Source organism: Lathyrus oleraceus, chromosome 5 (assembly GCF_024323335.1).
Source record: "Lathyrus oleraceus cultivar Zhongwan6 chromosome 5, CAAS_Psat_ZW6_1.0, whole genome shotgun sequence".
Taxonomy (NCBI): Eukaryota; Viridiplantae; Streptophyta; class Magnoliopsida; order Fabales; family Fabaceae; genus Lathyrus; species Lathyrus oleraceus.
In genome coordinates, this window is record NC_066583.1 from 27,406,173 (window position 1) to 27,418,887 (window position 12,715).

Below are 12,715 nucleotides of genomic sequence, written 5' to 3' on the forward strand. Positions count from 1 at the left end.
ACCCCGTGCAGAAAAGGATCAGAGTCACTAACCGATCGTCTTGCTATGAGTGTGTGGAGATAACGGGCTTAATGTGATTGCGCCTGAATGAAAAAGAGCAAAAGAAGGATGAGTAAGTTAGGCTTTAATATAATAACATGATTCGAGTTAATTTGTGTATTCAGGAGGTTTATGTCTGCATAACTGTGGATTAGTGTTCGTACAATGTCCTTAGTGTGCAAGATTAGTACCTATCGAAGCAAACTTAACCGAAGATGACTTGTAGCCTAGAATGAGTAACCGTTGATGTGTCTGTGTTTTGTTTTGTTTTTCATTTTGCTCGGAGTGCAAAAGTTCAAATGTGGGGGAATTTGATCAGTGCATTTTGATGCACGTTCTTCCATGTTTGTACTTAAGCATTTCTTCGATTTGCTTTGATTATTTTTATGTTTTAATGTGTTTTCATAATTTATTTTATTTTTGCACTTATTTAATTTTCGTATTTAATTTTCAGCATTAGCAGCTTTCGCGAGAAAAATCACATCTTGAGCTAGGAGTATCGGATTGAGACGTGCTACCAGTCGATGGAAAGCTAAGAAAAAGATCTACAACTTTTGTTCAGAAGTCGAGAGCTGAATCAGACTGTAGCAGGGCCAGAAAATTCGTTGAAGTTGCAGCATTAGTTTTATTTAAGTTTTGGGTCATTAGTTTTGGGTTTGGGTTATGTTTTCGATCCAGTTGGGTTGTAAACCAAATTCCTTGCTTTCCATATACCTAGCAACCGCATAACATAAGGAATCACTATTCACGAAATACTTGAAAGCTTTGGCAAGAATTCTCATGAAGAACTAATCGATCCAAACAATTTGCTGTATTCGGGTTCCGATACCTTGAGATTTTAGTTATTCTTATTCAGGTTTTTTATTCCTTTCAATATTAATATATGTATTTTGTTTGCTTAATCCGATTTACATATGCTATATTGATTTAATCCGATTGATTGTGTGATCCTAACTATAGTCACGATTTCGTTTGCTTAATTCGTTATCGAGTCCGTTTAATTCATGTTTGCTTAATTCATGAAACTTAATCTCGTTTGCTTAATTCGGATAATAGGAACATACAACGTATACTATCAATTGCGCTTGTCAGTTGATATTATAATCGAATAGGAATAGTTAATCTGCGATTGGAATTACGATAGTCGATGATAGGCAAAGACCGAATTAGTAAATTGTTGCTACAACTTATTTCAATAATCACTTATTTTAATCTATTTTTTTAATTGAATCCTAAACCAACCAAAACCCCATTAATCGTTACTATCATTGGTTAATTCATTCAAGAATCCTTTTGAGAACGATAATCCGAGTCAATTTGTCGCTAACTACGTTTTGTCAAAAATACTCGTTTTTGATCCGCGCGCGACAGCGGATCAATCCACTATAACTAAAATTGGTTACAGACACCACAAAGACCAACCGTCTTTGTGTTTTTGAGTTTATCTGACTAAAACCTAGTCACTCAAGAAAATCACTCAAACAATTTAGGATTTATAAGTATGTGTTTACAATATTGCTTCTTGAAAAGCGGATTAACAAAAGTTAAGTACAATGAATCTCTCACACAGTAACGAGCAAAAGCTCTATGTGTATTTACAAAAACTATACACAAATAAAATTAAGTTCAACAAAGAGTGTGTGTATAAGCGTGGTATTGAACAGTGAATTAGCATTAGCCACTTATCCAATCTTCTAAGTCTTCTTTATATAGGTAGTTAAAAGATCCATTGGAGGGTAGAACTGGAATAACAAATCCTTTCATAAGTGTTTGCATATAGGAGGCAAAATGGTACAATAGTATTGTCCTTAGCCTACAAAGTCAGCGTAGTAGAGGGAAAGGTGATCTTGTACTGTGTACTATTTTCCTGGCATAAAACCTTTTGATCTTATCTTATAATCTTTAGAGATTTCTAATAAAATGATGTTGAACCATGCTTAGAAGGATCAAGAGACTAGTTGAGAGAATCTTCAGAACCTCAGTCTTCAGAGTCTTGACACATTTCCTCAGAACCTGGTCTTCAGAGTCTTCAGATCTTATTCTTCAAAATCTCCAGAACTTGAGTGCATAAACTTGAAGGTTGTCAATCCTTCAGAGGATCTTCAATCAGAGTCGCAGTCAGAAGCTTTAGCATAAACGTTCATCAAAACTGTTATCTAAGAGCTTTCTAGAACTTGACAAAATCTTGTAAAACACTTGTATCTCTTCAGAGTTAAAGTGTGTTGATTCCATAAACTGACGACGTCACACGTCAATGCTTCAGAGTCAGAACTTGTTAGTAAAAGCTACGCACTAGATAAAAACCATTAGTGTACAAAATTATTCAGTGAAACCGCCCTGACTCGTCTGTACATTCAGCTTAGCATCTTTACTTACTGGACATAAATCAAAGCCCAGACCAAATAAAACTGAAAAACACGCAAGGGTCTGTCGATGATAATATATACTCATCAAAAATTCTAAAGAATCTAAACTTTGCATGACATGACAAAAGAAATTCTAGTGGCCAAGACCATTTGTCTTTGATCTAGAAGTATGATTCTCACTTTGGGTGAGACATGTTCTGGGTTCAAATCACGAAATGGCCTGTTATCTAAGTCTGAAACACATAATTTAACCTAAAACATCCAGCTAAATGTTATTGGTTAGTAATTATCAGCATAAACAATATCTTCTCTAATCTAATGCAGACCAAATTCAGCAGTACAATTTTATTGATCTTACTTTGCAATCTAGAATCTCTATACACACAATAAACACAATAAATGAATATACACAGTATAATAACAAGGCATGCTTTAAAACAGCATTTGGAAGGAATTCAGATACCAATAACACAACTGACTTCAAGATTTCTCAACTTAGCAAGGATTTGGAGAAACCCAAATTGGAAGCGGCCATCCGAACCAAGAATATGAATTTCGAGGATAACTCGGCAACAACGGGTCAATGATCTGATCCAACAATCTAAAGATGCCAAAATCATGTTTCCCATAAGCATCATCATGATTAGACTCGGAATAATCATCAGTGAAATATATACAATCTGCACAACATCCTACAAAATCACCAGCCGAATAACACATCGAAGAATTTCCACCTACAAACAAAGCCCTATCACCCAAGGTTTCGATTTTTTTCCACGCCATCACATTCCAATCCATCTTAAAAACCTCAAACCCCGCCGTCTTATACACAAACATATCATCGGATTCAATCCCCCCATCAGAAAACTCTTGCTCCAAAATCCGAGTAACCAACAACATTTCCTCACCGGAAAACACCACATAAAAGATATCCCCGGAGAATTCAACCGGCGCAGTCATCTGAATAACAGAAACTCTCCGAACATCAACATCACACACCGCAATCATCCCTCCCTTGCTCACAGCATAAAACAATCCTTTATGATACACAACATCTTCCCAAAACTGGAAAACCTCATCGCTCATGAAAATCCAAGAATCATAACCCTTTTTACAGAAAGCCAAATTATTATACCCATCAACAATAGCAAACGCGACGAATTCATCGTCTTCGTCTCGCGAAGGGCTGGACGATAAAACAATTTTTCTAATGAAATAGTTACACATTTGTCTCAAGTTGAAATAACCCAAATCACCGTTAGGGTTTCTAACCAAATACTCACGCCCAATATTCGAATAATCGAAGCTTACCACATTAGGGAAAGTGTTCAGCGGAGGAAGAAAGAGAGTGTCGCGTGTTAAGGGGTTGAAAAGACGAATCTGAGGGGTTTCGTCGAGAATAATGAGGCAGCCATGAGAAGAACCGCAGATGCGAGTGCGATGAGAAGGAAGAGGGAGATTGATGAGGTGGGTTTTGTGGGTGGAGATGTCGAAGAAGGACTGGTGAGAAAAAATGAGCCATGGAAGCTGTGGTGGGAGATGGAGAGGGGTTTTGGGGACGGAGGAAAACCAGGTGCGGCAAACGGATCGGAATCGGATGTAATCGGTGTAGATTGTTAGCTTTTGAGAGATTGTTTCTATGATTTCTGGCGGTAGTTCAGTCCACGGTGCATCCATTGTTTTCTTCTCAAAAATTGGAATGCTTCTTGGTTTTGCCCACACCACTCCTTTTTTTTTTTCCTATTTTGATTTGGAATGGAAATTGTATGCACCACAAGTTTTATTTAATTAAAAAACGGTCTTTTTCACTAATTTTAAAAAAGAAAACAAATGAAAACTTAGTTTTCATCATGTCAAAAAAGAAACATCATCCCCAAACACAAATGATTAAAAGAGAAAATTTTTTATTTGACTAATCCATTTTTTTAAAAAGAATCTCAAAAAAATTCTTTTTTTTAGATTGATTCCTAAACTACCACTTTGAAGAGGTGGCGTCAGATGAATTGTCGCCTACTCTCTAAGTTAAAGAGGTGACGCCAATTGGATTGACTAGTGTGTTTGGTGTTACCAATCCAATTGACGCACGTATGTAAAAAAGATGATGAGGCGCCAATTGGTCTGGCGCTTGCGTATTTTTTTTTAAAAACAATGCATGTCTTAAATAAAAGTCAATTTTAGATCAATTGATATTAATATTAATATGCATTTACATACGAATACCATAAAGACTAATGTCGTTGACCGGAATGACCTAACTGACCTCCGGTACCACGTCCCTTACCCGAACGTGTGGCCCTAACATACGTTAATGCGAGTTGGTTTGTTGATTAGACAGAAACATACATAAAGACAACAAAATTAGAAGTATTGAGAGATTCGATGCCTTACGTGGATGGGTGCGAGTAAAAAATGATAAGGATGCTATGGAAGTGATGTTTGGACCAAATTATATTTGTTTGATTGTTATAATCAGTTAGAAATGTTGTTTTTAAATGTTTTGGTTATCGCGCAAAAATTCAATTATTGACCAAAAGTCAATTGTTGTATAAATGGTCAATTTTGTGGTCTTTGTACATGTATGGACTTAGAATGTGATCGTATGAAATGATATTTGATATTTGAATGCATTGACTATTTGAAATGAATTGTATGGATATGAAAGATATTGAAATGAATGAACATGATAACATGAATCACTGGACACGAATTTTGAATGAATCAAGACCTAAGGACCAAAATGGATAATGAACAAGTGGGCCTTGAATGGATCTTAACCAAGCAAGTGAAGCATACACAATGGTTGATGCAACAACCACGTGACTACCAAACACCACAACAATCATTTCAACCTTTCCTCGACGCATCATTCACACCAATGTCTCATTTCAATCATCCTGGTCGTCCTCCAATAACTTAAACACATCCCAACTACTCTGGCATGGGTCACGAACTCAGCCATGGCGGTAACGTTTCATTACAGGTGGTGGTGATGTTCTTGGGCCCTCAAATCCTTAAACACCTGGGGTGAATCATCAACGTGGGTTAGGACCACACGTTCGGGTAGTTAGGTGTTGTAGCGGTGTATTCGTCGCTATATGATTTATTGATTAAACCATAAGCAAAGCATACAATGAATTTCGAGTCGCCACCGCACTTTTATTTATCCAAAGGACTAGCTAAAAAGCGAACAAAAGCCTAAGAAGTTTTACACGTAGAAAACTAATAAAAAGATCAGAGAGTCTGGGTAAGGGGTAAATTACGCAATGGGAAGGTGTTAGGCACCCACTACGTCCTAGGTACTCCTAGGGAGCCCTTTTCACACTTGTTGTATAAATTTGTTATTTGTTATGACATAAGTATTGTGCAAACATGATTGGGATGATGAGAAAAGAATATACAATTTTTATTGTTTTTGTGTTCGAACGGATGAACCCGTTGCCTACGTACCTTCCATCAAAGGTAAGGATCAAAACGCCGTAGTTCGGCTAAAAGATTTCCAAAAGGTTTGTGAGTTCAATTTTAAACAATAGCACTTGAGGCTTTTCATTATCAATGGGAGAAAACTCGACCAAGACCAACATCCACCATGCGAGGATAGCTTCGACGTACTAGAGGGGTTAACCCTGTTTTCAGTACGGAAGTCTTATAGTCGACTCACTAAGGATAGGGTGAGGTTTACATCAACCACAATGATAATTGAAACCTATGGCTAATGTGTGAAAAGATTAACAATGGACAAAGCCAAAACAATTGAATGTGTGAAGTTAATTGATTGTGATTGTGAAAGTAGGGTCAAAGTATGATTAAGATTGATTCAAAAGAAGTATTATGAAAATGGGGTTTGAAAAAGTCAAGGACTTGGGTCCAGGTTTTTGATTTGAAAGCATGAAAATGTTTGCACAATATTTATCTCAAGTTTGAAAGTAATGTGTGAAAAGGTTTAGGACATAATGGGGATGAATGGATGAGGATGGATTGTAAAACTTCTTAGAAGGTTCACCTCTTGAAATCATATAGAAGATGACTCAAGTGTGTCCTTTGGAATGGGCAATGAGCAATAATAATATAAGCAAGCAAATGATACCGGATGCCACTCAATGGTCTTACTCCAATCTCACAAACAAAAGCGGATACCGGATACCAATAGATGGATTTACACCAATCTCCTAAAACAAAATGAAACTTGGGTACCGGATGCCAATCTGTCTGGGCTTATACCAATATCCAACATATGATCATAGGAAAGCAAATGCCAACTTGCAGGGACTTACAATTGCATCCTCACATAAACAAAAGCAAAACATGGATGTCAGATGCCAATCTATCTGGGCTTACTCTAACCTCCACAGTATGGTCCTAGGAATACAAATGCCAACTTGCAGGGACTTACAATTGCATCCTCACATACAACAAACAAATGCATCATTACGGTCATAGGAAAGCAAATGCCAACTTGCAGGGACTTACAGTTGCATCCTCACATACCACAAACAAATGCATCAAGCAAAGATAAGATGAGTGGTGAAATTCTGGTGTAGTCAGTATTCAGATGTTCTACTCCAAGTCATGACATCTGATCTAACATTGTACCTATTACAGCAAGACAGTTATTACACTCTGTACTAATGAGCACCTTTTCACAGTGTCACGACCTCTCCTTCTATGTCATCCTAGAAAGGAGGAACACTTAGTTATGTGCACCATAACCTTCTCTTCTGTTGTTTTCCTACGATGTCTCAATCCTGTTTTGAACATCATCTGTTACATTGTTCCAGTTTATTGGTCATGTACTTGTATTTCCTAAATTAAAGGTTGTAACAAGTTAAACTAATCTCCACTTATTAAGGAGCTAACAAATAGATTATTTGCCAGGTTCATTAATTGTAGCTTAGTTGTTAGTTTCCTAGATTTTAGATCAGCTGGTGGATTCTTGAAGAATAGCCTGAGAAAAATCATGAAACAGAAAAACTAACCATCCAACAATTTAGCCTATGCTGTCAGGAGTGAATGTCACAACATTCCGTTTGACATCCAAGTCCAGAACCATATGCTAAGTCTGTTTGGTTCCTGAAAACAGACTGTGCTAAATTAGCTGTACTGTAAAAGACCAACCAGTCTTTACTTCAGTATCAGCTTACTGGACGAACTGTCAAGACACCCAGTTTGACAGTTTCACAATGATCTTTTGGCCAGGTCTGTGATGCTTTTGAAATCCAGACTTCACTACATACTGAACTGAGATCCTCAGCTTATTATACAGTATGTGCTGTTGTTGATGAATGTCAAAACATTCTGCTTGACATTCCAACAGAAGGCTATGTATCAGGTCTGCTATTATCTTGCTGAACAGACTGAATTACATGCTCAGTTTGGCAGACATGATTATATCATACAGAAGGAAAACAAACACAGGAAATTGTTAACCCAGTTCAGTCCAACATGACCTACATCTGGGGGCTACCAAGCCAGGAAGAAGATCCACTATTAGTAGTATCAATTCAGAGTTAAACTCCCCCGTTTACAACTCATCACTTAATCCCTACCCAATGCAATCTATACCTAGGAACTCCTAGATAGAAACCTCCAGTTTCCATTCCTATCACTACAAATACAATGTAATGTGCAAACACCTTGAACTTGCTTCACAGCTTCATTCAAGAACATAATCACTCTTGCCTACAGGCTTTGAGTGACAAACACTCTCAGGTTTACCACTGAGAGACACATGGTAACCTTCCCACAGATTGGGAGGTTTACCTTACACACACCCTTAAAAATTCATTCTAAGAGGCTTACAAAAACTAGATTACAATCAGCTATTTATAACCTAATCACCCAACTGGATTTGGGCCTTCAGAAAGTTGCAGCAGACTTGTTCTTTGCTGTTGCAACTTCAGCAGAAAAATTCTGCTACAAACAAGGTCTTCAAGTTCCTAATCTCTCTCCATATATATCTCCATATTTAGAGCCTATATATATTCTGAATTAGTCTTCAAGGCCTTCACAAGGGAGTTAGGATATTCACCAGATATCCTTGCTGATCCCATGACATATACTGAATTAATTAATTCAGTTTCCTACACATGTGCGATGTCACAGACCTGACGTCGTGACATCGTACATGACATGTTGGCCCAGATGTTGAATTTCTTCAACCCAACATATTAAAACAACAGAGGTGATTACATTATTTGTTTTCTAAAATTAATGCCAATCCTGAGGTATTAACAATCTCCCCCTTTGGCAAATTTTAGCTAAAACAAATAATCCTCTGTTATTATCTCCCCCACCATGAACACCAATGTTGGTGTACATGAGGAAGTAGAGAAACAAGGCTCAGTTGTTCCAGAACCCTTCCCTTCAACAGGAGAGCTTCCTGAAGAGTATGTAATGCTGAGTACATAGACAATGTAACTCAGATCACAGGGCACAACTGTTCTCTTAACTCAGATCACAAGACACAAGTGGTAATTCAGTTGGTGAATTTTGTGTCTAACCCCAACCCCAACTTTCTGTTTGTTACCACAGTGATCTGTTTGCTTCTCGACCCCAGGACGTTTCTTTCTCTCCCCCTTTTTAGCTAAACATTTGTAAAGGCACCCTTCACAAAACCAGATCCAGGCGCAACTTGCCTAGACCTTAACATACCCCATGATTCTGAGATTGGAGTGTATCTGTTGTGGGGAGAAAGGGGGGGGCTCTTGCATCCTTTAAATAGTCCAGCCTGTGCTTAGGAATATCCGGTAGAAATAAATGCTTGGTCAAGATGCATTTATTTTTGCTGAGAAACAGTCAGAGAATCACCAACAAAATCTCAGACTATCTTTGAATGCCTTTTATAGCTCTTGACTGTTTCTTTTCCAAAACAGCCGTTCCAGTGCATGGAGACCATTCCATATATGCAGTCAGACACGTTGCACGCGATGTCTTAACATTCCTGCATTCAGCCAGTATTCAACAAGACCCAAGACCTCTGTCATTCCTCCAGTAGAGGCTTGACACCTAGCACTGCTACAGCCAACTTTTCACACTTCAGTTGATGGTTACTCCCCCTGTACCACACAGCTGTAGCCATCAGGCTTATTCTGGTTTATTAGACTAGGCCACATCACCCTCATAATTCCTAATGACTTTAAGATTCAGAAGGAATTAACAGCACTGTCCAGGGCAATGTCATGACATCCGGTCAGACATTCTTCTGCTCACTCAGCCTTGCTGCACATCACAGCATCCTGATAACTACCTAGTCATCTGGGAACACATAGACCACAAGCTTGGTGATTGCTTGCAGCACAAAGGCACAACTCCCCTTGTCATGGACAACCTACTCTCTTGGAGGTCACACATATCCAACATGGTTGGACCTTCACCTTCTTCCTGATTCAAAAAGAACTCAACCCACTTGATGAATGGAAAACATAAGACTCATCTTCATGTCTTCAAGAGCGCACCCTCTGTTCAACCCTCTTGGTTGAACACATCCACACTCTGTGTCAATCTCTCTTCTAACCAGAACAGAAAGCTATTTCACAAAATGTTCTAACATTCGTTAGGACATCCTTCACACATAACAGGGAACACCATCTGATAGTCTTCAAATATCACTGAGTCACCAGCTTGATCAAGAAGAACCCAGACATAAATTGGGACATAAGCCTTTTCATCCCATTACATGAGATAATCTTCCATAGATGGCTCAGAACTCCTACCACAAGCTCCAAGGGATGAATAGAAGACACCTCCTTTAGTCTTCAACTTGCTACTTTTCTGCTCAAAAGTAATTAGTCTCAGACTTTCCTCAAGAATAACCAGCTGCCTTATGTTGATTATCTTGATTCTTCGAACTCACTTATGAGATAGACCAACTGCCACTGGTTGATTACCTCCTTCATGAATTCTCATATGAAAAGGTCAAATGCTGCTTTTTGACCTCCCCAAGTTTATCAGACTTCTCCCAAAGATATTCTGACCTACCAAGTGAGACTTGAACTTCAAGCTTTTTGAAGTATCCAATCTACAACCCTGTAGACCTTTCTATCTCAAGTTGATGTGCCACTTCACCAACTAAGAATCTGATGTTGAACCAAATGTCACAACATTGTGTTTTGACATCCAGCTGTTGGATTCAGCTCCTTCTTCTGCCACTTGAAAGAACTTCCTCCCTTCACAGAACAAGAGTTCAATGTTCTCATAGACTTGATTGTGGAACCAAGTTTGAATAAACAACCTCCATCCTGCAGGTTTGCAGTTAAGTCATCCAAGCTCACACCTTGATGAATCCCTGCTTCTTCTCCAAAGACATCAGACATTTTGATGTATGAGTCTTCAGAAGGAACAGTTAGAAACTATCCCTTCAGCTATGCCAAGGATTCCTCTTCCTAAGGCAAGGCTGTTTCCATGATGTCAAGACTGCTGCCACTTGTTCTTGACTTCACAGTGTGCATAAGCTAATGCACTTCCTTACCTAGATCAGAAATAAACTGATCCAAGTAACCACCATCAAGACTATGATGTCTTCTTCTTCTTGTACATACCAAGGCTGAACATGTTTCTTGCCAGGAGACCTTTTCAGAGATCATATGCTTTTGCTGCCATCAAGGAGATAGATCATAAGCCAATGTACTATCCTTCCTGTGATTCTGCACATGGTCTTGAAGAAGTGATGTTCCAACATCTTTAAGAACATCAGTTATCTTGAGCTCCAAGGATAATCAATTAAACACTTGTACTTGGCACAAGTAGACATTGATCTTAAATCCTTTCCCAATCATCCCTTCAGATACTTCCACCATAAGAATACTTTGAAAATACTCTTCTTGTGTCAACATCTTCTGCTTGCAAGCACCTAGACAATTTTTGAAAGTCTTCCCAGATTAAATTCACCCTTAGGAATGAGAGAGATGAATTCTTCCTTGCAAATGTGTCACACAACCACCAGAACCCATGTGACACAGGTCAACAGCCAACCAGACCCGAGGCTGACCAGACTTGAGGAGGTTAACCAAAACTCCCCCTCAAATTAACAATCATGGATACTCCACACCAATATCCATGCATTGTACACATATGTCTCAACTTGACATACACTATCCCTACCAGTGGCAACTAACTCCTCCAATCAGACTCCAGCTGACCATAAGTACTAGTGAGACACACAAAACCAGTCGATAGTAGTTATGCATTGCCAGGGCATACTACTTCAACCAACCTCTGAATCTTCATATTCTTACTCCTTGACAGAACTGCCACTTCTGCACGTGGTGTTTGAATAACATGATTCATGGTTCCAATCCTCATAGATGATACAGCACTCAGGTTACCCCATTATTGACTGCTAACATCCAGGGGACTTGTCTTCCAACACACCATAGTACTTCATGGAACAACTATCCAATCCTGATCAGACTGCAGGAGTATGCCAAACAGGAGGAGATTGCACAATGTCACATCTCAACCAGCTCAACTTCTAGGGATGACCTTCTTGAGCACACACCCAGTTGACCCTGCTCTTGTCAACTTAGCACACACAGATGTCTCCTCTTCCAGGTCAGGAGTAGGTTCCAAACAGAATTATCCCATTGTTTGGACCCTAAAAACATCTGCTCTTCAACCAGTAGCTGCATACTTGTTGAACAACATGTTCTAACATCACATAGAACATTGGTTCCACCTCCTTAGAACAAACCTTCCTTGAAGGTCTTCAAGGTCTTCATATACACTACTCAAGAGAGTAAGAGAATCAGTGATTAAGTGACTCTTACCATCCTGAAGTGAGAACGTCATGATGAGTGGACTTGAGGGGACTCAAGTATCTTTGACATCTTCAGTAGATTATGATGAGATCTTGAACACAGCAGCCTTTCATCCACATGAGGGGAAACTACATCAGAGTTTGAGTTTTGCCATGTATTATGCAGCGGAAATCATAATACAACTCAACCTATGAACACACACTTCACCAGATTGGCCTCCAAGACCATACCAGGTTTGAATGTGTTTTAGTACTAGCACAGCTGTCCCACACACAGGCCAATACCCAACCTCCAGAGACAGGTACACACCATTCCTGTCATGAACAGTCCATCCACCTACTTCAAGGGACCGTTCAGGGAATTACAGAACCTTACACAGGTTCCAGCATCAGTACTAACATAACTCCTTGCCAGCTACCAGAAAGTATCACCCATGGATCTCATCCAGAGACAGAACAGGATGCCTGCTCTGATACCAAGTGAAATTCTGGTGTAGTCAGTATTCAGATGTTCTACTCCAAGTCATGACATCTGATCTAACATTGTACCTATTACAGC

At 39.0% G+C, this 12,715-nt stretch overlaps 1 protein-coding gene across 1 annotated transcript; it reads right to left on the reverse strand.

The window, feature by feature from the left end:
* Positions 1–2,724: 2,724 nt before the first annotated feature.
* LOC127085137 (F-box protein At2g26160) lies at positions 2,725–4,166 on the reverse strand. The gene has a single exon (XM_051025712.1). The coding sequence runs from the start codon at positions 4,080–4,082 to the stop codon at positions 2,901–2,903; it is 1,182 nt and encodes a 393-aa protein (XP_050881669.1). The 5' UTR covers positions 4,083–4,166; the 3' UTR covers positions 2,725–2,900.
* Positions 4,167–12,715: the final 8,549 nt, after the last annotated feature.

Bases quoted from the DNA above. Each gene is read 5' to 3' on its own strand.
- LOC127085137 (XM_051025712.1), bottom strand. From the start codon at position 4,082: ATGGATGCACCGTGGACTGAACTACCGCCAGAAATCATAGAAACAATC.